The sequence below is a fragment of the Harpia harpyja genome, chromosome 15 (genome assembly GCF_026419915.1).
Source record: "Harpia harpyja isolate bHarHar1 chromosome 15, bHarHar1 primary haplotype, whole genome shotgun sequence".
Classification (NCBI taxonomy): domain Eukaryota; kingdom Metazoa; phylum Chordata; class Aves; order Accipitriformes; family Accipitridae; genus Harpia; species Harpia harpyja.
The window spans coordinates 22,674,622-22,698,268 of NC_068954.1; the positions used below are offsets into that span (position 1 = coordinate 22,674,622).

Sequence of the window (23,647 nt, forward strand, 5' to 3'; positions counted from 1 at the left end):
TTCTTATACGCCTCTTCCTCTTATGGGCCCCTTTCTGACGACACTAGCAATCTGCTACTAGTTACTCAAATGCAAGCATCATTTGATTAAAGAAAAGAAATATATGCAAATAATCTACTCATCAACAAAACTATCATCTTTATATGGATGCATGCATATTTCAATCACTTGAAATTACATATTATATTAAAATATGAAGTAATACTATGAAAGTTATCTATTGCAAAACAACATCCCCAGTTTCATGAATTCTACATGGTCAAGCAGGTATTGTGGGACGGGGGGAGGTGGCAAAAGAGCGTTTTGGAGAAAAACATGTTATCTTAACTCCAATTTGAAATTTAACATACAGTGTGTGGACACTATACAAGCAAGCTGGTGCAGATTCTTAACAAAATTCTGCCAAGAGAAAAGGACTTACACTGTTATAAGAAGAATGGCTCCTACTGCAGCTTAACAGAAGATCATACTATCATCACACAACTCTCTTCAATAAATTACTTTCCTTCACAACTGAAAAAAATCACCTTAATCAAGCTAGGAAATCCTTGAACCACTAGTCCTTGATAGACAAACTTTATCTCCACAAGTACCTTGGCAATATGCTTCAGTTGTCATGTAAATGACTAACTACGGGGGAGAACGTCCTGTTACACATTTTTTGAGCTCTTGCTAGTTTATACGTGATCACTTACTCTTTGCTTGTGCCCAGTCTCTTGAATAATCGCTGACCTTATGAAAGGCCTATGACAAGATGTAAGCCTGAAGAGATACTTGTGCAGAGCACTTTGCTTATGAAGCCCAAATTTTAGTTTTTCTACAGCTATCCATCATTCACTGACACGAAAAAACGCATGACAAGCTGCCAGCTATGTCCCCATCAAGTAAGCACAATCCATTTTGCAAGTTATGGGTTAAGACCATCATTCCCAAAAAGACAGACATCAACGAGTGACTATGTATTTTCTTTTCATAAGGTTCCCTTGCTAGGATATTCTACAGCTAGAAAGACAAAATCCGTAATTACTCTCCTCAGAGGACAACTAGAGAATGTAGACAGAAATAAGCAGTGTAATAAGACAAAGTTAACTGCCCTTTGCAGATCTCTGAATTTAAAGCAAGTTGTCCAAGAAGTTTATCCTGGATCCTTTCCCTGAGTACTGCTACTAACCCTGCAGCATTTTAATGAGCTCCAGTTGAACAGTTACCAAATGCTGTGGTTTAATCCCAGTAGGCAGCTCAGACCCACACAGACACTCACTTACTCCGCCCGACGTGGCACGGGAAAGAGAATCAGAAAGGTAGAATTGAGGGTTGAGTTGAGATGAAGACAGTTTCATAGGTAAAGCAAAAGCTGTGCGCACACAAGCAAAGCAAAACCGGGAATTCATTCACCACTTCCCACTGGCAGGCAGGTGTTCAGCCATCTCCAGGAAAGCAGGGCACCACCACATGTAACCGCTACTTGGGAAGACAAACGCCATCACTCCGAATGTCCCCCCCTTCCTCCTTCTCCCCCCAGCTTTATATGCTGAGCATGACATCATATGGTCTGGGATATCCCTTGGGTCAGTCGGGGTCAGCTGTCCCGGCTGTGTCCCCTCCCAACTCCTTGTGCCCCCCCAGCCTCCTCGCTGGTGGGGTGGGGTGAGAAGCAGAAAAGGCCTTGGCTCTGTGTGAGCACTGCTCAGCAATAAGAGAAACATCCCTGTGTTATCAACACTTTCTAGCACAAATCCAAAAAACATAGCACCACAGGAGCTGTTATGAAGAAAATTAACTCCAGCACAGCCAAACCAGTGTACAAACTAACATTCAAGCACTTGCACTGAGGAAGCTGTTCTTCCAAAGCAAATCATCGAGATACTGATGAATCTATATATGGAAATACATTTTCTCCAAACCTATGAGGAGCTATGTAGCTATCTCCTCAGCAGCTACAGTGGATTTTATGCTCCCCATCTTGAAATCTGATTTCTCTAGTCATCTGTTCAGTTACCCCCACAAAAAATGACTTCACTCTTTTTCTTTTTAAAATATAAGGACTATACTCACATGCACATTAGCATTGCTTCAGAAAGCAATACGAGACAAGTTTTGATACGTTCATTCCTTCTCATTCACATGGAGCTCTCCCCATCTCTAATATCTATGCTTGAGAAAGCAAGCTGAAACAATGCCTGCCTTTGGAGGGTGAGAATACTGAGGAAAGTATTCTTTCATAAAATCTCTCTTGCTTAGAAAGAAATATCTAGATCAGCAGCAGTAATAGATTTACTTCAGCAAAGATGTGGTTTAGCTGCCAACACCAAAGCAGCATCCCATCTTACAGGCTGGAGTTTTCAGCAGACACAGGAAGAAGCAGCTGTGTGCAGAGTGGGAGAGTTCATTATTGCCTGCAAAGCTTTCACACCTGTGTCAGTGCATCTCAGCCCTGCAAAGTCATCTCTTAAGACAACTAGTAATTCCCAATAACCACGACAGAATGGAAATGAGCAGCAGTGACACCTAGTCATGACAAGGTCCCTGTTTTGAACCTGATATATTTCAAGGCTTCTGAAGACAGCAGGAAGCGATGTATCCCAGCAGTATACCCTCCTTGGGAGAATGAAGAAGGTGGTATCGCTAGAGAGCAGCTGAAAAAAACTCACTGATTTAGTCTGAACTACTTGGAATCCTAAGTATATTGTAGCCTGAAGAAAAAAAAAAACAAACCTGCCTGCAGCCCAAAACTTTTTGAACAGGTTTGTCCTGCGTATCAATGAAAAAGGAAATTAGGCTCTGAGGAATATCTATCCTGCCACACTCAGCAGCTTTACACACTCCAAAGCAGCATACTGCTTTGCAGTTAAGAGTTTCAGAGCTGAGCTACCAAAACATTTTTCAGATGATAGAAGATGCTCTTTCCTCAGGGTTTTATTGCTGCAATTACCTAAAAAAAAAAAAAAAAAAAAAAAAAGATGTCCTGTGATATCCATGAGCACTGGCTTAACCACCGGACGTTGGTCTTGCCTGATGCTACAGAGCAGTTTTTCTTCCTTATCAAAACTCTCCTTAACCTGATGTCTTTGGCACTATGCAGCTTCAGAGATCAGTCCATCTGGTAGAAATAACTACCTCTTAACAAGATATTAGCAATAAAGAAAATTCAAGGAAGAATACCTACTACCAGAGACATATCTAACCTATCGGAGTTACAAAATGGAATAAGACTTGCTCTCACCATACCTGTAGCATAGCCAAACACATATGATTATTTGATGCGGTTGTTTTCCAGTCAACATAAGTGATGGAGGATCTGTACAGATTCATGTGGTCTTTCAAGAGACCGATCTGGGAACACTTTTCTACTTTTCGTAACAGACTGATGTTTCTAAACAAGCATATACAATTTTGAGATGTGTTTTTAAAAAGACCACAAGAAAAGATGAGGGAGACCACAGAAAGATGAGGGATACACTATTTGGAGTCAGAACCAATGAAATTTGCCACATTTATATACAGCATTAATGCACAACATACAAGGGAGTGAATTTAATATATTCTACCGGGTATGTTTTTGAGGACATTCTTGAAAATTGTATTCACATATTACAAAACCTGGCATTCCAGTCTGGAAGAGAAAGAATAGTTTTAGGGGAATTATCTCTGGAACTGAGCCTGTAATTGAACAGGAAAGAAATGTGAACAGCAGTAAGAAGCCAATTACAAGGAAAAAAAGGGAAGCCTTGTTGCACAGACTACTGCAAATATATCTCTCTTAGAATAAAGCAGTCTCTGGAACTAACAGAAGAGAAACTGGAAATGAGAGAAGAAAACAGATAAGCTAAGTGGTTTAGTTTTGTGGAATAGATTGAACACACTTCAAGATTATACAAAGGAAACATCACAATGTTAGAGCTGGGCATATGGTCAAAAGGAGGTACTGTACAATAATAATATTAACAGAAATACCTGGCCCAAATCGTAAAGGTTTAGAGTCTTCACTCTTCAGCTGTAGGGGAAGACCAGGCTACACTGACTGTTAACAAGGCTATAAAGATTAAAGACAGAAATGAAACCTTATGGACTTTTTCTCCCCCCGAGGGGGTGGGAGGGCTCCACACTTAGGGGGACAAGCAAACATTCCTAAATGGAGATTACTAAGCTGGAGGTGGCTACAGATGAAAACCTGTGTGTTTAATCAATCACGAGAGAGACTGAGCCACTACTGTGATGGAGGTCATGTACAATGATGATGTGATCCAAGACCCTATTGGGCCAAGTATTTTTTAATCTGAGATGGGAAAATGAAGTACATTATCTATCAATCTAGAGAGATCTCACCAAAAACCTTGTACAGCCTTAAGTCTGCTGTGTACAAACCAGCTGAACTCAAACCTGAGCAGACACAGAGAAGAGTTTTTACAATAACCAACAAGACATAGAACAACAACAAAAAGCTAGGCTGTTTAGCAGAAGCAAACAAATGCCAAAAGAATTTTAAGCAAGTAGTGAGAAGTGTTATATAGCTCAAGGATAAGATGGGATGACTCCCATGACTGGAGTGCTGCAATGGATGGCTATAAGCTCTTCAGAAGGGATAGGCAAGGTAGAAGAGGTGGTGGGGTGGCTCTTTATGTTAGGGAATGTTTTGACTGTTCAGAGCTACACGATTCTGATGACAAGGTGGAGTGCTTATGGGTGAGGATGAGAGGGAAAGCCAATAAGACAGAGATTGTGCTGGGAGTCTGTTACAGACCGCCTGACCAGGTTGAAGAGACAGATGAATCGTTCTACAAGCGGCTGGCAGTAGTCTCAGAATCATGTGCCCTTGTCCTTGTGGGGGACTTTAACTTTCCAGACATCTGCTGGAAATACAACACAGCAGTGAGTAAACAATCTAGGAGGTTCCTGGAGTGTGTGGAAGATAACTTCTTGACACAGCTGGTGGGTGAGCCAACCAGGGGAAGAGCCTTGCTAGATCTGTTGTTTACGAACAGGGAAGGACTGGTGGGAGGTGTGATGGTTGGAGGCCGTCTTGGGCTTAGTGACCATGAAATGATAGAATTTTCAATTCTTGGTGAGGCAAGGAAGGTGGTCAGCAAAACCACCACTATGGACTTCCGGAGGGCTAACTTTGGCCTCTTCAAGGCACTGGTTGAGAGAGTCCCTTGGGAGACGGTCCTGAAGGGCAAAGGGGTCCAGGAGGGATGGACATTCTTTAAAAAGGAAATCTTAATGGCTCAGGACCAGGCTATTCTGATGTGCCGCAAATCGAACCGCCGAGGAAAACGACCGGCCTGGCTGAATGGGGAGCTTTTGCTAGGACTTAAGAAAAAAAAGGAGAGTTTATCATCTCTGGAGGAAAGGGCGGGCAACTTGGGAGGAGTACAGGGATCTTCTTAGATCATACAGAGAAAAAATTAGAAAGGCGAAAGCTCAGCTAGAACTAAATCTGGCCACTATTGTAAGGGACAACAAAAAATGTTTTTACAAATATGTTAACATTAAAAAGAATCCCAAGGAGAATATCTTTCCTTTAATGGATACAGAAGGGAACGTAGCAACCAGTGATGAGGAAAAGGCCGAGGTACTTAATGCCTTCTTTGCCTCAGTCTTTAATAGTGAGTCCAGTCATCCTCAGGGTATCCACCCCTTGAGCTGGAAGGTAAGGATGAAGAGCAGAACATACCCCCCTTAATCCAGGACAAATTAGTTAGGGACCTGCTACGCCATCTGGACACTCACAAATCTATGGGGCCCGATGGGATCCATCCAAGAGTACTGAGGGAACTGGCAGAGGTCCTTGCCAAGCCACTCTCTATCATCTGTCAGCGTTCCTGGTCAACAGGGGAGGTCCCAGAGGACTGGAGGCTTGCCAATGTGACTCCCATTTATAAGAAGGGTCGGAGGGAGGATCCGGGGAACTACAGGCCTGTCAGCCTGACCTTGGTACCGGGGAAGATTATGGAACGGTTTGTCTTGAGAGCACTCACATGGCAACTCCAGGATAAGAGGGGGATCAGGCCCAGTCAGCATGGGTTTACAAAAGGCAGGTCCTGCTTGACCAACCTGATCTCCTTCTATGACCAGGTGACCCGCCTAGTGGATGAGGGAAAGGCTGTCGATGTTATCTTCCTTGACTTCAGCAAGGCCTTTGACACTGTCTCTCATGGCATACTCCTTGAGAAGCTGGCGTCTCATGGCCTGGACAAGTGCACTCTTCACTGGGTGAAAAACTGGCTGGATGGCCGAGCCCAGAGGGTTGTGGTGAATGGGGTGAAATCCAGCTGGCGGCGGGTCACAAGTGGTGTTCCCCAGGGCTCGGTGTTGGGCCCTGTTCTGTTTAATATCTTTATCGATGATTTGGATGAGGGGATTGAGTGCACCCTCAGCAAGTTTGCAGACGACACCAAGTTGGGAGGCAGGGTCGATCTGCTTGAGGGTAGGGAGGCTCTACAGAGAGATCTGGACAGGCTGGATCGATGGGCTGAGGCCAATCGTATGAAGTTCAACAAGGCCAAGTGCCGGGTCCTGCACTTTGGTCACGGCAACCCCATGCAGCGCTACAGGCTTGGGGAAGAGTGGCTGGAAAGCTGCCTGGCAGAGAAAGACCTGGGGGTGCTGGTTGACAGCCGGCTGAATATGAGCCAGCAGTGTGCCCAGGTGGCCAAGAAGGCCAATGGCATCCTAGCCTGTATCAGAAACAGTGTGGCCAGCAGGAACAGGGAGGTGGTTGTTCCCCTGTACTCGGCACTGGTGAGGCCGCACCTCGAGTCCTGTGTTCAGTTTTGGGCCCCTCACTACAGGAAAGACATAGAGGTGCTGGAGCGTGTCCAGAGAAGGGCAACCAAGTTGGTGAGGGGCCTTGAGCACAAGTCTTATGAGGAGCAGCTGAGGGATCTGGGGTTGTTCAGTCTAGAAAAGAGGAGGCTGAGGGGAAACCTTATCGCTCTCTACAACTACCTGAAAGGGGGTTGTAGTGAGGTGGGTGCTGGTCTCTTCTGTCAGGTGGCTGGAGATAGGACAAGAGGAAATGGCCTCAAGTTGAGGCAAGGGAGATTTAGGTTAGATATTAGGAAAAATTTTTTTACTGAGAGGGTTGTCAAACATTGGAATGGGCTGCCCAGGGAAGTGGTTGAGTCACCATCCCTGGAGATATTCAAAAAGCGAGTGGACAGGGTACTGCAGGGCATGGTTTAGGGGGCATGGTTAATGGTTGGACTTGATGATCTTGAAGGTCTTTTCCAACCTAAATGATTCTATGATTACATTAGACCATGCCACAAAAATATTAGAAACTACTGGTGAATGAGAGCTGCCAGTCAATGCACTGATGAGCATCTAGAAGTATTGCAACATTCTTCTACTAAACTAACAGGAGAAAATAAAACTATGTAGTTAGAGAAGTCTCTTATATTAAGCTCTAACTCCTATAAACACTACAGGGCTCACTTCCAACAGGAAGGACTAGAACCAACTGCACTGAAGACTGCTTTTAATACTATATTCTTCAAAGATCACTCCAGGGTTCCTTACATTTGGTTACTGACATGTAGGCAAACTAAGCCAGAGATCAGATGTCTGTGATCACACTGGATCCTTTTATTTGTTAAAAGGAGGTAGACAAAATTTATCTAAAACAGGTCTCTGAAATTAAAGCTAGTAAGAAGGACTCACATCAAATAGTACCAGATAAGTTGACTTTCATCAGGTACACTAATGCTGTACAAGACAGACATTCATAAAGAAAGAGTAAGTTACTAGTTGTAACCACTGCATGGCTGTTGCTTTTTTAAAGTGGTAAAAACCACATAACATCTTAATGCAGTAACCAAGGTCCTGAACTTTGCTTACTACTTCAGCAGTACCTAAGGCAGAGTCACATTTAAGGGCAGTACATAAAAATGCATATACACAACTCATTTAGAGCATTAGGATGATATTTTGTCAAGCTTCCTCATAGAAATCCCACTGACATCAAGTTTTCCACTTAAAGAAGTGTAATTTGGCTTATAGTAGTGGCAAATAACAGTTTAAAAAGCCAACAGTGGAAGATTTTAATCTGTAGAGCCACTGTACTTTCATTGAAAATATAATTATATTTAAAACACATGAACTTTCCTCACAGCATTATTAAGAGCTTATGCCATTTTACAGTGAAGTATGTGGCTTCTGTGTACTTCTATAGCTTAAAAAAAACCCAACTGAGGTGTTGTGTCTGAGATGCAGAGAGCTGTAAACACAAGATGAAGAGAGCAGTACCTGTATTTCTGCAGTTAGACTATTTCAGTTGGAACGGACCTACAATGATCATCTAGTCCAACTGCCTGAAGTTTTCAGCAGAAAACTTCAATTCTAATAGACCTGCAAATGTGAAAAGCTTAGATATTCTAGTCTGGTCTTCTGAGTAAGTTTTCTATTTAATTTCAAAAGTGAAACAAATTCACTTTCTAGATGAAAACATGCAACACTAATCAAAACACCCAGCCTGTAATTGAAAGCACTGAATGTTCCTACTGTGCAATGAGCTGAAGCAACACCAGAAGACATCTTTCCAGGAATTCCTCAGTAACAAAGTATTTTCAGAAAAGAGAACAAGTTGCAATAGGTACCAGACTAGTTCCATGGCTAATTCTTGACAACTGGTGTGGAAATAGTGAAGTACAAACACATCAGAAAACTGAAAAAGCACCAGGTCTCTACAGTTTGACATAACAAACAAACCAAAGTACAAGTCTGAGAAACACAGTGCAGAACACATGCTGGCTAGTGATACAAATTGTGAACATCTAGGATCTTTCTACCACAATTTTGTGAGAAGAGTAAAAAGCATCCTTCAAATAAATGCATTGTTTGGCATCTACATATTAAATCGACACCACTTTAAGTTTCTTAGGTACATAAGCAGACTACCCACAAACACACACATGCCAACACTGGAATAGCACTGCAGATTTATAAAGGTTCTCCTGGGGTTGACAGCATGACTTAAAACTCAGTTAAGACTACAGACTGTGACAAAAGCATGCTGAAAAACTAAACAAATAAAGTTCTGAACATCATCGGAAGTGTTCCTGTCCAGCTGAGTGTAGGAGGCAACAATTTCCTCAAAAACATTTCTGTGGAGAATGCTTACCACATACTTTTGGCTACTTGCCATACATACTGTAAGCACCCCCACCACATTTCTCAACTGGTTGCCTTCTGCCTACTTAAATGCAACTTGGGCAGCAAGAATAAAATAAGCGGCATCAAGAGCGCTGAACACATTAGAACTCTGTGAAGCTTGCAAGTTGCCCTACTTGGTCTCTCTCTCCCCTACAGACAGAAGTTTTCCAAAAAGGGAAGAGTCAGGAATTTCTTCTGAAGCCATCCGATGTGTAAGATGTGTTAACATGCTATTTCTGCTAAAGCAGAAGAAAAGATAGTACAGCAAAACAGAAGAGGATGGAAAGGGGAGACAGAATGATAATCCACATGCAGAACATATGGGCAAGGCTTCATTAAAATGTTCAGTTCATCTGTTAGTGCAGAATTACTCTCTGATATTCAAAAGGATTTAAATCCTTGAAGTCTCTTTTACTGTGTATCACATCTCCTACGAAGGCCACGACAGGACAGTTACTTTACAGCATGGTCATAAAAATCACAGAACAGTTAAGGTTGGAAGGGACATCCAGACATCATCTAGTCTAATCCTAATGCTCAGAGTAAAATCAACTAGAGCAGATTGCTTAGGGCCTTGCCTAGCTGGGTATAACAACCCCATTGCCTGCATAATCTCCTCTTCCCTAATCGTGGCTGGACAGTCAACTCTTGACTGGAGGTGCTCAAGTGGACCACTTGAAAAAGAGTGGCTCTTGAAAAAGAGATACCTGGACTTCATGAGGACCCAAAGCAACAGGCTATAAAAGCATTTTAATTTTAAGAGACTGCTACATACGGATAATATAAGCCAGACTGCCATTCTTACCAGTTAGCAGGTGGAAGACTGATGATAACTTCTGGCTTGGAGCTAGTATCCATTCCCTTAAACCATTCCCCACAAAGCTTACTTGCCCTTTAACCATACAGCATTGACTTTCATATTTTAGGTCTTCTGGATTCTTTCCAAAGGAGTTGCTCAACTGGCCAAACTGATGAACAAAGGTCATAGAATCATTTAGGTTGGAAAAGACCTTCAAGATCGAGTCTAACCATCAACCATGCCCACTAAACCATGTCCTGAAGTGCCTTGTCTACACACTTTTTGAATACCTCCAGGGATGGTGACTCAACCACTTCCCTGGGCAGCCTGTTCCAAGGCTTTACCCTTTCAGTAAAGAAATTTTTCCTAATGTCCAATCTAAATCTCCCCTGGTGCAACTTGAGGCCATTTCCTCTCGTCCTATCTCCAGCCACCTGACAGAAGAGACCAGCACCCACCTCACTACAACCCCCTTTCAGGTAGTTGTAGAGAGTGATAAGGTCTCCCCTCAGCCTCCTTTTCTCCAGGCTAAACAAGCCCAGTTCCCTCAGCTGCTCCTCATAAGACTTGTGCTCAAGGCCCCTCACCAATTTGGTTGCCCTTCTCTGGACACGCTCCAGCACCTCCATGTCTTTCCTGTAGTGAGGGGCCCAAAACTGAACACAGGACTCGAGGTGCGGCCTCACCAGTGCCGAGTACAGGTGAACAACCACCTCCCTGTTCCTGCTGGCCACGCTATTTCTAATACAAGCCAGGATGCCATTGGCCTTCTTGGCCACCTGGGCACATTGCTGGCTCATATTCAGCTGGCTGTTGACCAATACACCCAGGTCATTTTCTGCTGGGCAGCTTTCCAGCCACTCCTCCCCAAGCCTGTAGCACCGCATGGGGTTGTTGTGACCCAAGTGCAGGACCTGACACTTGGCCTTGTTGAACCTCATACAATTGGCCTCGGCCCATCAATCCAGCCTGTCCAGGTCTTCACTCTCTATTTGTTTGGCCTAACTTATAGTGATTCTTGGGTCACGGCTCCATAAGTCTCAAAAAGACAAAGGCACCTAGTTTATGTTTCAGAAACTAGGGGCAAAATTCAGTTTGCAGTTATGATGCCTAGTGGTAGACCCATGCAAGGCATCATACTCTGTTTACATATTAGATACCCCTCCAGAGACCTAGTGTATATAAGACACCAATTCTGCCAACCAGCCACTGGGTGTCCAAGATGTACTCAGTACAGATGATACTGCACTGAGTACAAGCCCCAGTTATAGTCAATGGAAATCAATACACAGGACCTCTGAGGATAATGAAATGTATTAATCTTGACCTGAATTTCACAATACAAGAAAAGCCACACACATGTTGCTCCCAGACAAAAACAAAACACCCAATCACCAACCCCCACAGCCAAAACCCCACAAGCAAAACAAAAAGGACATAGCTTAAAGCTCAAAGACGCCAGAACCATTGCTAGAAATGGCAGAGACCAGAGGCTTGAATTATGTCAAGAGAGCATGCGTGTGCACACGCACACACAAGTTCTAGCCCTGACAGCAATGACTAGCTATTTAAACAGTAACTTCAAAAATCTTTGAGTAGAGATCACTTAGCTGCAGAGAAGATTCCCAGACTTGGGGTACCAGTTCAGCAACTACCAACAGATTAAAAATCAAACAAAGAGGAAAGGGAGGAATTAACTACAACAAAACACTCCATGGCAGCTGAGCAGGGTACCATTTTCCCACTCCCCCTCATTTTTATGCAACTTTCCCATTTCCAAAAGTGTTCAAGCTGCACAGAGATAAGAGGAAAGGAAGAACAATGCAACGACGTGCAATTACATCCTGTATAGCCTGACAGTTCAGATCATCATAAGGGTGTATTTTATATTTAAGAACGGATGCTGTTGTTCAAATCAGGAGGAAGAAAAGGAAAATGTAATTTTCCTGCTACCAGCGAAGTCAGCTTTGCCAAGAGTGACATACTTCCATTCCACCATCAATAGAGTGTGTACAAATGAAAGCAAAGCACTGTCATGGGAATAACAAAATTGATCTTTCCAAAGGGGGAAAAAAAAAAGTGTGAAATATGCCAAATTCTAGCTGTCGTCAAAGTACAGTTTTATGCACATAGGAATGGGAAGCCTCCAATTTTACAGTATTTTGCATTGTGTTCACAACCCACAAGCAGTCCTCATCCTGCAGGTGAGGCTATGGTAACAGGCTCTTACAAGAGTAGCTGAAGGACAAAACAGGATAAAAGTAAGGACTGGAAGATCTGGTGCAGAAAATTCAGGCTGAAGCTGACTATCTCTTGAAAGAGGCACTTGTAGACAAACACAGAAGCTAACATCTTACAAGATCTTATGTTTGGTCAAAGAGGATGCCATTCTGCAGATCATCTACAACAAACTTCATACTTCAGACTTAACTGCATCTATCTATAAATTTATAGCCCTTGTTTCCAAACAGCACTGTTATTCTCTGAAATTCTTTCTTGAGGAAGAGACCAAGTAATTTTTCAGCTTCAAATTTCAGGGTGGAATTCACTTGCACCTTAAGGCCAGAAAAAGCGCTAGGCAATCTTGTCTGAATGACTGGAAGAAGTAATTTTACGCACCTACCCACACTGAGACCTGACAACTTGTGTCTTGAGTATTTTTAATATATTTCAAATTACTCTGGAGGCCCTTCAAGAAATGGAGGAACTAAATAGTTCACATGAGTTTTTTTCCAGTGCTTAATCACCTTTGGCATAAAACACACACACCATGTTTGCTACTCACATTTGAAAAGCTTGACTTTTTTTTGGCCTTGGTCCCTTTTCTGCCTCTTCTTACTATATTAAGGAATCCTGTATTACATAGTCATTTGTTTCCTGTGAAGATCTCCCTACATGTTAGAAACCTTGATTCTGAAGAAGAGTCTTTTGGTCTGGAAGGCACAGTCTCTCAGCCTCATATACCTTAAACTACCTGCATTCGCAAAGAAAGCACTTCTATGAACAAAGGCTGTTCGTCCCATTTCCCCCAGGAGCTATTATCATCTGGGTCAGCAGATGTCAAGGAGGGTGGGTTGCTTGGTTTTGGTTTCTTTGGAACTACAAAACTCTGGAATTAAGACTGACTAGGAACACCATGGTGAAATACCAATATCACAAACTGATTATTTTTAACTTGACTAGCTCCTTACACAATCTTTTAGTTCTACTAGCCTCATAAAACTTGATTGACAGCTTAAATGGGAAAATGTGTACAGTTTTTGATATAACGTCTACACATAAGGTGGGAATGGTCCTTTTCCCCACTTTTACAACTGTTCTCATTGACACTCCATATAACATAAATCATTTTACTCTTTACTGCTAAAGCTATTATTACAAATTTAGTGGGGAAAAAAAGAGAACCTACACGTACTGTTTGGGAATCAAATAACAGAAGGATTTACTTGCATTCAAGGTCAGATGAATTCTGTGTGTGAACTACTAGGTATCAGCTGTCTGCATCCCAGTACAGTTGTTAACCAAAAAGTCATGGGGAGCTGCACAAGAAGCTCAGATGCTGCTGTTTTAAATCTAGCATGTAACGCTCACTTCACAATATTGAGGTTCATCCCAAGACCTCTGACATTATTCTCACTGAAACAGCATCTATTAACGTTCCACATCCCATTAGACATTAAAATCAGATGCTAATTGCCTAGATTTTACTCCTGCCTTATTATTACAGTTCAAGAATGGCATAGTGTAAAAAAATCCTCCAGTTTTGTGCTCTAATACAGTAGCCCATAAAACGTGGCTCCATTCATCTTTTCACCTAGCACTAATTTTTAGAATATATGCAAAATCACTTTGTTATCCAAAACTCACTAATATACCATTCTCCTATCTTTGAGGCAACTTTTGAACAAGAGCAACTTAAGTACATAGCACACATCAGTAGGGTAGAAAGGAAGGAAAGGAAAAGAATATAGGGATTACATACCCCACATTTATGTATTCACCTAAATTAAGGAGTGAGTCACAATGGGAGAGTGATTTACGACTCAAAGATGGACCTGTGTGCATCCAGGCCAACACAGTTCACAGCAACTGCAGATACAAAAGAGTAATTTATTTGCTACAAAAAGTGGACATTCTTTTTCTCTTCTTAGCTTAGACGAAACTGATTCAGCTTCACCAAGCACCATCTCTGTGTCACATTGCAGTTTCAAATCAGGAAGACTGGTGTTACATCTGTCAGCAAATTCTGCATGACTGTGTAGTTCAGTAAGAATCTAATAGATCGTGCCATCCTGTCTCAACAAAGGCTTTAGAGATCTCTCAGTAGGCCACCTTAATTGCAGCCGCAAGCTCCTAGGTGTCTAATAAACTTGTCTTGACACAGATAAGAAGCTACATAACCACCACAATGAGAACATCAGGATTTTGTTCCAGCTGTTCATAAGAACACCATCTGCCTCACAGCAACACCTTGTAAGATGTGTACTCCTGCTACAGTCCTGGGAAAACAGAGCATCTTCACCATTATTTCAATTTGTGCATGCTATCCATATTTCTAAGCATCTTCACAGTACTTAACAATACATTTCTCATACTGCACCATTATCTTGATCTTACCTGGCACAATCAAACAGACCTCACTCAAAACATCTAAAGATATCTCACCCACCCTTACTAAAGAAGCTCAGCTTTGCTGAATATTATTATTAATAACAATAATTCTGGCTACTCAAAGCTGGACCAACTGTAAACCACAGCTGTAAAAGATACTTCCCCCCCCCTCTCTCTTCTGAGACAAATTTTGGAGGGAAGGGGAAAAAAAAAAGAAAAAGGCTGTGCGCTTATAACATCACTGGTCACCAAGACCAGTCCCCTGCCAACACAGGTGTAAATTTTGTAAACTTCAGAAAGTATAAACCTTACTTCAACGTAAAGAACTCTTATCCAGATGTAAAGAGGATATGCTTTGAAGTGAACATCAAACCATACCATACATGTGGGCTAAAGTTAAATGTTATAGTAAATGCTGGGGGTAACATGGAAAACAAATAGTACTGTAATGGCCTAAAGCACTGCCATAAGAATAGCTGAAAACAGTATAAAAACAAACAAACAAACGAGTCATTCAGAGTTCAGATTACTGAAGAGGAAAAAAGTCTGAAAATTTTAAAGAGACAGCTTGCTCCCTCTGCTCATATGAAACTAAACCAAAGCTCAATATACTAGTATTTACAAAACAAACCGTGAAACTGGCAGGGGTAATATCATTGAGCACAGGCAAAAGTTCAACAAGACTGTGGATAATTTAGGTTTTATTTAAAAGGAATCTTTTTAAGTTCTTATTATATAAAATATAAATACAATTGAATGGCTACATAGTCTTCTTCAGAGAGTAAATATATTGCCCTTTGCTGTGACTTGAATATTTGATTGTAACGCAATATCCAGCAATTTCTGCAAGTGTCCCCACATATGCATATAACAGAAATCAATATTATACCAAATATCACATCATTACAAAGTTCTGGAAGTTTCAATGAGGAAGAATTTTTCTTTTCTTTCTAGTCATAAAGGGACTTTTAATTTAAGCCATTAGGCAACGCTTATAGAAATGCAAACTTTTAGAGAACAGTTTTCAACCTTCTGAACTAAAGACAACTGAAAACATAAGAAACCACATATTGCCTACTGGAAATAACAATCTGTGCTGGTTTTGGCTGGGATAGAGTTAATTTTCTTCATAACAGCTGGTATGGGGCTGTGTTTTGGATTTGTGCCGAAAACGGTGTTGATAACACAGGGATGTTTCCATTATTGCTGAGCAGTGCTTGCACAGAGCCAAGGCCTCTTCTGCTTTTCAGCCCACCCCACCAGCGAGGAGGCTGGGGGGCACAAGAAGTTGGGAGGGGACACAGCCGGGACAGCTGACCCTGACTGACTCAAGGGATATTCCAGACCATATGATGTCATGCTCAGCTTATAAAGGTGGGGGAAGAAGAAGAAAACAGGGGGATGTTTGGAGTGATGGCGTTTTATCCTCCCAAGTCACTGTTACGTGTGATGGAGCCCTGCTTTCCTGGAGATGGCTGAACACCTGCCTGCCGATGGGAAGTGGTGAATGAATTCCTGGTTTTGCTTTGCTCGCATGCACAGCTTTTGCTTTACCTATTAAACTGTCTTTATCTGAACCCAGGAGTTTTCTCACTTTTACCCTTCTGATTCTCTCCCCCATCCCACTGGGGAGGGGAGCAAGCAAGCGGCTGCGTGGGGCTGAGCTGCCAGCTGGGGTTAAACCATGACACAAATCTTAACTTCTTATGGATTGCTCTGAGTTAGCCAATATGTTCCAGAAATCTACTGATAACAAGCTCAAAGCTAGTGTTGAGTGAAAGGCATCACACACTGATTGTTTAAAAAGGTAAAATAACCCCAAACCAACACACCAAAATGGTGCACATCACCTCCTCCACTTACCACTTTTACTAAATAACACAAGTAACATATACCTGTTCCTAAAAATATCCTAGTATGTTTAAACAAAGTCCTATATGTCTCTTGTGGACCATGCTATCTCACTGCAAAGTAAATAAAAATAGCTCCAAAGTATAATTTCTGAAGAGAAACCAACCCAAAGCCACCCCCTCCAAAAAACCCACCCCCACAAAACACAGAACCCCAAAGACCACATTATGTCAGGCTCCACATATTCAGCTATCTGTAAGCATGAGTTACCCTCACAGACTTTCTAAATACAAAGCCACTGGATCTATCATTTCCATGTTGGCCTTTCTCCTTGGCTAGATTTCTCATCCAGGCACAATGTTGAAGTCAGCAACAAAAAAGGCCTAAGATTTTCCCCCCCTGCCCAAAAGGTTTTAATGGCAAAGTCAATTACGCTTGCAGTAGTGCAACTTCTACATTTAATCACAAAGCCCAGATATTTGTGATTTATTCAACTACAATTCAAATAAAATTTACATCTTGGTGAGCTGTAATATATCTTTGGTCACTGAAAGCAATACGCATTGTTAATTGCTTGGGCGTGGGGGGCAGGAGAAAGATACCTCTCACAGAGCAAAAGAAAATAGTGTCAGGCATCAAACTCCACTTCTAATTAATATTTCCCTTACTGATAAACATATCTTAATGAAAGAAAAGACATCCACCCTAAAAAAATGTTTTTGTTTTTTTTTCCCAGAAAAAGCCTCAAAGTGTTTTCAAAAAAATTATGTTGAGTTTAGAAAACAAAAATAATAATAAAAACCCCCAAGATCTGTAAGAAGCAAGGTTGTTCTTAAACAATTAGAAAAAGGAAAAAAAACCTGGTGTGTTTTTCTGCAAGAATTAAGCTGTTTAATATCTGACTTTTTTTTTTTTAAATGGCCAACAAACCAACAAAACCCTAAACCCAAGGAACCACAATCTCATTTCAATCCCTATTACAAGTATGAGCTTCCTGCCCCAAGCCCAAGTCATTTGAATCATCACAAAGACAAGAAAATAGCACTCCTTGATGCAATACTCTGTTTAAAACCTTTTGTTACTGTTTTTACTGATGACTATCAGTTGGCCATATCCGATTTCTAGTTTAATCTCTCAAATAGGAAGTCTCCTGTAGTACTGCTAGATCATCCTTTGTCCGGCATACTAACTTCTGTATCACTTCTTATTAGCAGTTAAGGTCAACAATGTATACGACACCTACACTGATATCTTAACTCTACCCTTCAGCAGCAGGAACACCACTAGATAACCCTTTACGACAGCGTTACCTTGGGGCTGGCCAAACTTTCAAGAATGATGACAACAGCTTTAAAGATGCAACTGATGATGTTTAACAGCTATGAATTATGAATTCAGCTGTCCCAGAGAGAATAATAATCCTGTCAGTAATACATATAATGACAACTGCTAGTACCTCTAGTCCTGTTATGAATCATTGATACATGAGCAACTGAAAAACAAAAAGCCGCACAAAACTCAAAAAAACTTTGCGCTTTCTCAGTTACACCTGCCCAACCCTTTCCTAGCAAAGTGAAGTGCACTTCACTTACCTGCACTGCTGGCTTACTGTCTTTCCACTTTTCTTTTTTTCTTAACTGGCAATTAGACCCATGACTTACAAGCTGTTGACCATCCTGTTTTTTCTGTATTATGGCCCCATTCAACACAAAATAAAAAGCTTCAGTGTTCACTTGTAATGCAGACAAAAGTCTACCTTCAGCATCTTCAACCTACGCCCATAGACAGGAGCAAAAACAACCTTAAAGAGAAGCAGCTAAACCTTCTTTTTCAGCTCTTTTCTGAGACACCTGTCTTTTTTAAAAACGTATATAGTTTTACACAATAGAAAGTCAACAGTTTCCATATGTGCTATTGGCTGCTGAGGCTCAGCAGTTGATGTTGTAAACTCTTCCAGTTTTGTTATTTCATCCCAGGTGACCACGTGGCATCCTATCATCCTTGTATTCCTCGCTGTATTTTCTTCCCAATCTTAAGTCATCAGTCCTTAGAGTGGCTGAAGAAAACATAAGTGATTTCTAACTTTACACGGTAAAGGCAGTCACTCAGCACGATCATTTTAGCTTTCTCTTCCACCGTACTGAAACAAGTAGTTCTCTATTTGACCTTTGGTTTTAAACAGTTTGAGTGCTTTGTAATTTGTCTCCCCCATTCTTGGCTCTAGAGTCACACGTTTATTTACAAGTGAATGAACTCCCTCTTCCCAACTCTCTAACCTTCTCCCAGAAGACATCAATTTGCAATTCTCTGGTTTTCCTCAAAGGAATTCAAACTAGAAACAAAACAGTTACTCCATCTGCCTTCTCCATTCCTCAGAATGAATCTGCATCTAAACCACAGAATTCTACTCTGTTTTATACTTCTTTCAAAACCATCACCAGCTGCAGTCAGCAAATAGCTTAAACACTAACCCTTGCTGTTCAGTCTCACTCTCACGTTGTTCTTCTCACAGGAGGGATTCGAGTTTCAGAATGCTGGAACTAGTTGAAAACTCAAGAGCCAGCCACAAAGTCACTACAGTAGGCAAGCATTCAACTCTCTTATAGCTCAGCCCAACTCAATCCCCCTTAAGAACAAGGTATCACTTAAAGAACACCTGTATTTTTATTATTGCATTCTTCCCGAGCAAAGCCATGTCTTATAAAAGATAAAGGCAAACCAAACGGACTTAAGTTATGCTTGGATAAGCGAAGGATTTTTTGTTTTTTTTTTTTTCCTTTGCAAGCACAGTACCATACTTATGTCAGAACTGCACTAACTCGCTTTAAATAAGCCAGGCTACGCGGTCTCTAGCGAATACACATAACACGTGCATACTGAGAAAAAGAGGTGCTCATCCTAAAATACTTTCTGATTAGAGCAGTAGTTTTACGTACCCTTCCTCCCCACCCCCAGGCAGGAACACCCAGCAGCAGGAACTCTCCCTGGCAGCCCCGAGCCAGAGGGGCTACAGGACAGGAGCTCCGAGGAGGGCTCAGACCGCCAAGCCGTGCCTCCCCTCGCCCTGCACGCCCGCCGCCTTCCCCTCAGGGTCCCTCCCGCCGGGAAACATCCCCCCGAGGCGACCCCAGGCCGCCCGCCGCCCCTCTTGCCGGAGCTCCCCTCCTCGCCCGCCTCCGGCTTCCCACCGCCCTCCCCCGCGGGGAAAGGCACGGCGGAGAGGGACAGGAACGGCGGCAGCACGGTGCGCCCGGGCGGAAACGCGCCTCAGCCGAGGGCGGCCGCGGCCGGGGCCGGTAACCGCCGCCCCACCAGGCTCCCTTGTCCCCAGCCCCAAGGAGCGGGCGCGGCAGCAGAGACGCCGCCGCTCGATGCCCCCTGGCACGGCACGGCACGGCACGGCACGGCACGGCACGGCACGGCACGGCACGGCCTCTCCTCACCTTCCCGCCTGCTGAGGGCCATGGCCCCTGCCGCGCGGGCGGCACCCTCCGAGGAGCCCGACGTGCCCCGCGCTCGCTCTCCTTCCTGCTCGCCGCCGCGCCTGTCCGTCACGGGACTGGAGACGCGCCATTGGCGGAGGCGGTGGCAGGGGCGGGGCCGCGCGGCCCCTCCCGCCCGCCCGCCCCGGCCGGCGCGGTGCCCGCGGGTTCCGGCAGGGGGAGCGCGGCTGCGCAGAGCCGGGCGGGCGCCGCCGCCGCCGCCGCCGCGCGCGCGGGAGCGAGGGCGGGGGTGCGCGCGGGGAGGGGAGGGGAGGGAACGGGAAGGGGGGGGGGGGGGGCGGCGCGCGGCGGGCGGCCCCGGCGGCGCGCGGGGAGCGGGCGGCGGCGGCGGCGCCCCGGCGGGGTGAGAGTCGCCGGGGTGATGGTGGGCGCGCGCCGCTGCTGCCGCTGCCGGCCGGGCGTCTCCTTCACCTGACCCGGCAGCCCCGCGCACAGCCCGCACCCGCCGCGTTAATAATGCACTAGAATGTCAGCGCTGAAAAAGGTAGGGGAGGACGGGAGCGACGGCAGGGCAGGGGAGGGGAGGGCGGGGGCCGCCGTCGGGGCGGCGGGCGCGCCGCGCTCCTCGCGGGATGCCCCCGCCCGGGCGGCGGAGGGAACGGGGGTGCCGCTGCCGCGGCTCCGGCCGCTGCCCGCGGGGACCGCCGCCGTCGGGGACCCGTGCCCAGGCGGCGGGGCGGGGGGGGGGGGGGGACACACGCGCCGGCCGCGCCGTCGGTTGTGGTGTCCTCCGCCGTCACCGGCGGGTCCCGGCGCAGCGCTGGCCGCGGCGGGGGTCTCGCCGCGGCGCGGTCCGGGCGGGACGGTGGCGCGGCGGGGTGCCCTGTGCCGGCGCGGGGCGGCCGCGGGCTGGCATCGGCCGCGGACGGCGGGGAGAGGCGCGGGGGGGGGGGGACGGACCCTCCGTGCGGCCGGTTTGGCCGGAGGGAGCGGCGGGGCGGGGGATGCTGCGCGCCGAGCCGCAGTACCGGCGGCGGTTTAAATTTTGGGAGCGCGTGATTCCCGGGGCTGCCCCGCCAAGAGGGGGCCGGGGGCTGCAGCCGCGCCGCCGCCTGCGCCGCTCCCCCCGCCTTCCCTTCCCGGCCGCCGTGCCGTGCCGCGGAGGGCGCGGGTACGTCGGAGGGGCCGCGCTGCTCCCCCCGGCCTCCCACAGCCCCCCCCGGAGGGGCGGCCGGGCCGGGGGGGGGGGGGCGGCGGGGCCGCAGCCCGGCATCCGAGGAGGGGCGGGCGGCCGGTGCGTCCCGCGCCGGCTCCGCGCGTCCGCCTGCCCGGGGGCGCGCCGGGCTCGGCGCGGTCGGGGAGGTCCGCGGGGGCCGGCGGCGTCTGCTGCGGTGTCCCCGGCGGCCGGGGCGGCCAGAGCCGGCTTTCCCCGTGGCGTTTGCCGCCGGCTGGGCCGAGCGGCTCCGCGGTCCTTTGAGACACCGTCAGCCGGGGAAATGAAGCCGTTCGCCGGCGTCCTACTCCGGCCCGTCTCGCCTCCCCGAAACTCGCCTCCTGCAGCGGAGCCGGCCAGCGGCCCGGCGGCCGCCACCTCGGGGCGGGAGCGGGGGGCGGGAGGGGAGCGGGGGGAGCCCTGCGGCCGGCGGCAAATGCCGAAGGGGCTTTCTCCTGCGGCCCCGCTTTCTGCCGCCGTCGCAACCTAATTCTTAGCCCGGTGGTGCCCCGGCTCCGCCGGCCGTGCCGGTGCCGTACGGCCTGGCGTTTCGCCACGAACGCGGCCGTCAGCGCTTCGGCCTCAACTTCCCTGAAACTTCGGAGGGTTCGTGGTCTTCAGCCAGGAACCGCCCGGCTGTTCCCGTCTGCGCTCCGGGAGGGCACGGGCTCGCACCGGCCTGGCGTGTCCCGGGAGCGGGGGATGTTCGAATGAGTCTCCTCCGAATTGGAGCCCTCGGAAGGAGATGGGGCGCTGCGGTCGCTCGAGGTGGCGTGAGCCCGAGAACACGGCTGTGAAACTCGAGCGCTGGAGTTGCGCTCGGCGTGTATTTCTGCGTGCTTCGGAGCAGCACCGCAAGCGGAGCGCCAGCAACGTTTGAAATACGGAATGCCTCTCGTCCTTTAGGTGGTAGATGGCCGCAAGCGGGCACCCTGCTAGGAGGAAGGGTCACCTCGGTGTGTCGCCGAGGGCAGGCGACCGAGGAGCCCCCCGTGGGGTCTGGGCGGCGGGATGCTTTGCGCTGCTGTAGCTTGGGATGTGGCAGGGGAAGCGTGTGGGTTGTGCTGGACTCGTTTTAAGGCGGCGGCTCTGGGGTAGAGCAGGGGATGTTACTGTTTCATGATGCAAATGCATTTGAGGTGTGAGCCTTTCCCATCTGTGATTAGTTTCAGTTCCGCCTTTGTGTTTTATCTGGAAAACAGGTAAAATGGGAAGCGCAATAGTTTTATACTTCTATGCTTTCAGCAATATAGCAATTATACTTTCAAGTCATTTCCAGATGGTTTGCACAAAGCATTTTCTTTCAGAATTACAAGTTTTAATTTTTTCCAGCTATTTTTACAGTGCTAAACAGATTTTATCGTTTATATTTGAAAGGTTGTTCTCCCCCCACCCCCCCTCATTTTGCATGCTTTTCAAGATGTCTGGTATCTGGTTAAAATGGACTCAGATGATGTTCAGCGGTTTTATGAATTACAATCTTATGCATTGGAGATTTAATTCTGAGTGCTGTGTAGTCAGACCCTGTGTGATTTGACATAATATTCCTAAATTAAAGAATGCATTTATTATGCCATTGTTCAGTTACACACGAAGTAAAAACTAGGACTGTCAAATAAATTCGTTGATTCTATTTTAGATTATTTTTAGCTTTTGATTTTAGTACTATAAGGTGCTATTTGCATTTAGTTAAACATGTATCTAGTTTGCACTAGAATGGTACAGGGCATACCTCTGTTGTTAACTTTTTAGAATTTCTAGACCCTCTGAAATGAGTTTAAATTTCTGGTACAAGTTGAAGTTACACTTCGAGTGAAGTCATAAATGCTTTAAACAAGCATTTAACAGCCAGCAAACATAGACTGCTCTTGACAGAGGTGTTGAGGAGAATGTGTTTTGTCTATGTAACACATAAAACTGCACAGTCGAATCCAAGATTTGCTGAATTGGTGGTTATATTCCTAATGACTTAGTGGGATCAGGATTTCACACTTGTGCGGGGCAAAGTCCCACCTGTATTAGTGGTGATGTTGTTGGCTATGCTAAGCTGTTAAAAGAAGTTACCAAATCAAAGCAAAAATGTCAAGGTCCATTATGCCTAACTAAAAATTATATTCTAATAAATTCCAATGTATGAAGCAAGTTACTTTAATATTAGTTGGTAGATGTGATAGAAGAAATGTATCCCTGAATAGGACATTCATACCTGATCCTGAGGAAAGCTTGGGTATTCAGTTCCCACTGTGTCTGAACACCAGGTAGCATCCCACGCAGAGGGTACCTACCTCGGCAGCCTTTCCTGACCATTGCCCATCCTGGTCAAGTTACCACCTCAGAGTTACAACAGGTTTTTCTGACGGCAGATGTTCTAAAGGAAATACTCACAGACGCAGTCTGGATGACTAAATTTCAGCTTGATTGAGAGCTTTGTCTGGCTAAATTATGGACGTTGGAGTAATTACTGGGGTAGTTTTTGTGTGCCTTAACAAAGGTGGTAAAATGTTATTTTACACCTGCCTTTGGCAGGAACTTTTTTTCCTACTTGCAATTACACGTAGTCAAAGCAATTTCCTTGTA

General features: G+C 45.6%; 2 protein-coding genes across 9 annotated transcripts in view; one reads left to right on the forward strand and one right to left on the reverse strand.

The window, feature by feature from the left end:
- ERICH1 (glutamate rich 1) overlaps positions 1-19,924 on the reverse strand; it is a 105,333-nt gene extending 85,409 nt beyond the window's left edge. For all 6 annotated transcript variants that reach the window (XR_008238454.1, XR_008238450.1, XR_008238452.1 and 3 more), the window contains exon 1: positions 19,858-19,924. Coding sequence is in view for 1 of the 6 variants with exons in the window: in XM_052809286.1 (XP_052665246.1) it covers positions 19,858-19,879 (22 nt within the window). In the remaining 5 variants the exon portion in view is untranslated. The remainder of the gene's footprint in view (positions 1-19,857) is intronic.
- A 316-nt stretch (positions 19,925-20,240) lies between these two features.
- The window catches only part of DLGAP2 (DLG associated protein 2), a 491,075-nt gene continuing 487,668 nt past the window's right edge, over positions 20,241-23,647 (forward strand). For all 3 annotated transcript variants that reach the window (XM_052809696.1, XM_052809697.1, XM_052809699.1), the window contains exon 1: positions 20,241-20,401. In XM_052809696.1, coding sequence (XP_052665656.1) covers positions 20,384-20,401 — 18 coding nt within the window. In that variant the 5' untranslated portion in view covers positions 20,241-20,383. The remainder of the gene's footprint in view (positions 20,402-23,647) is intronic.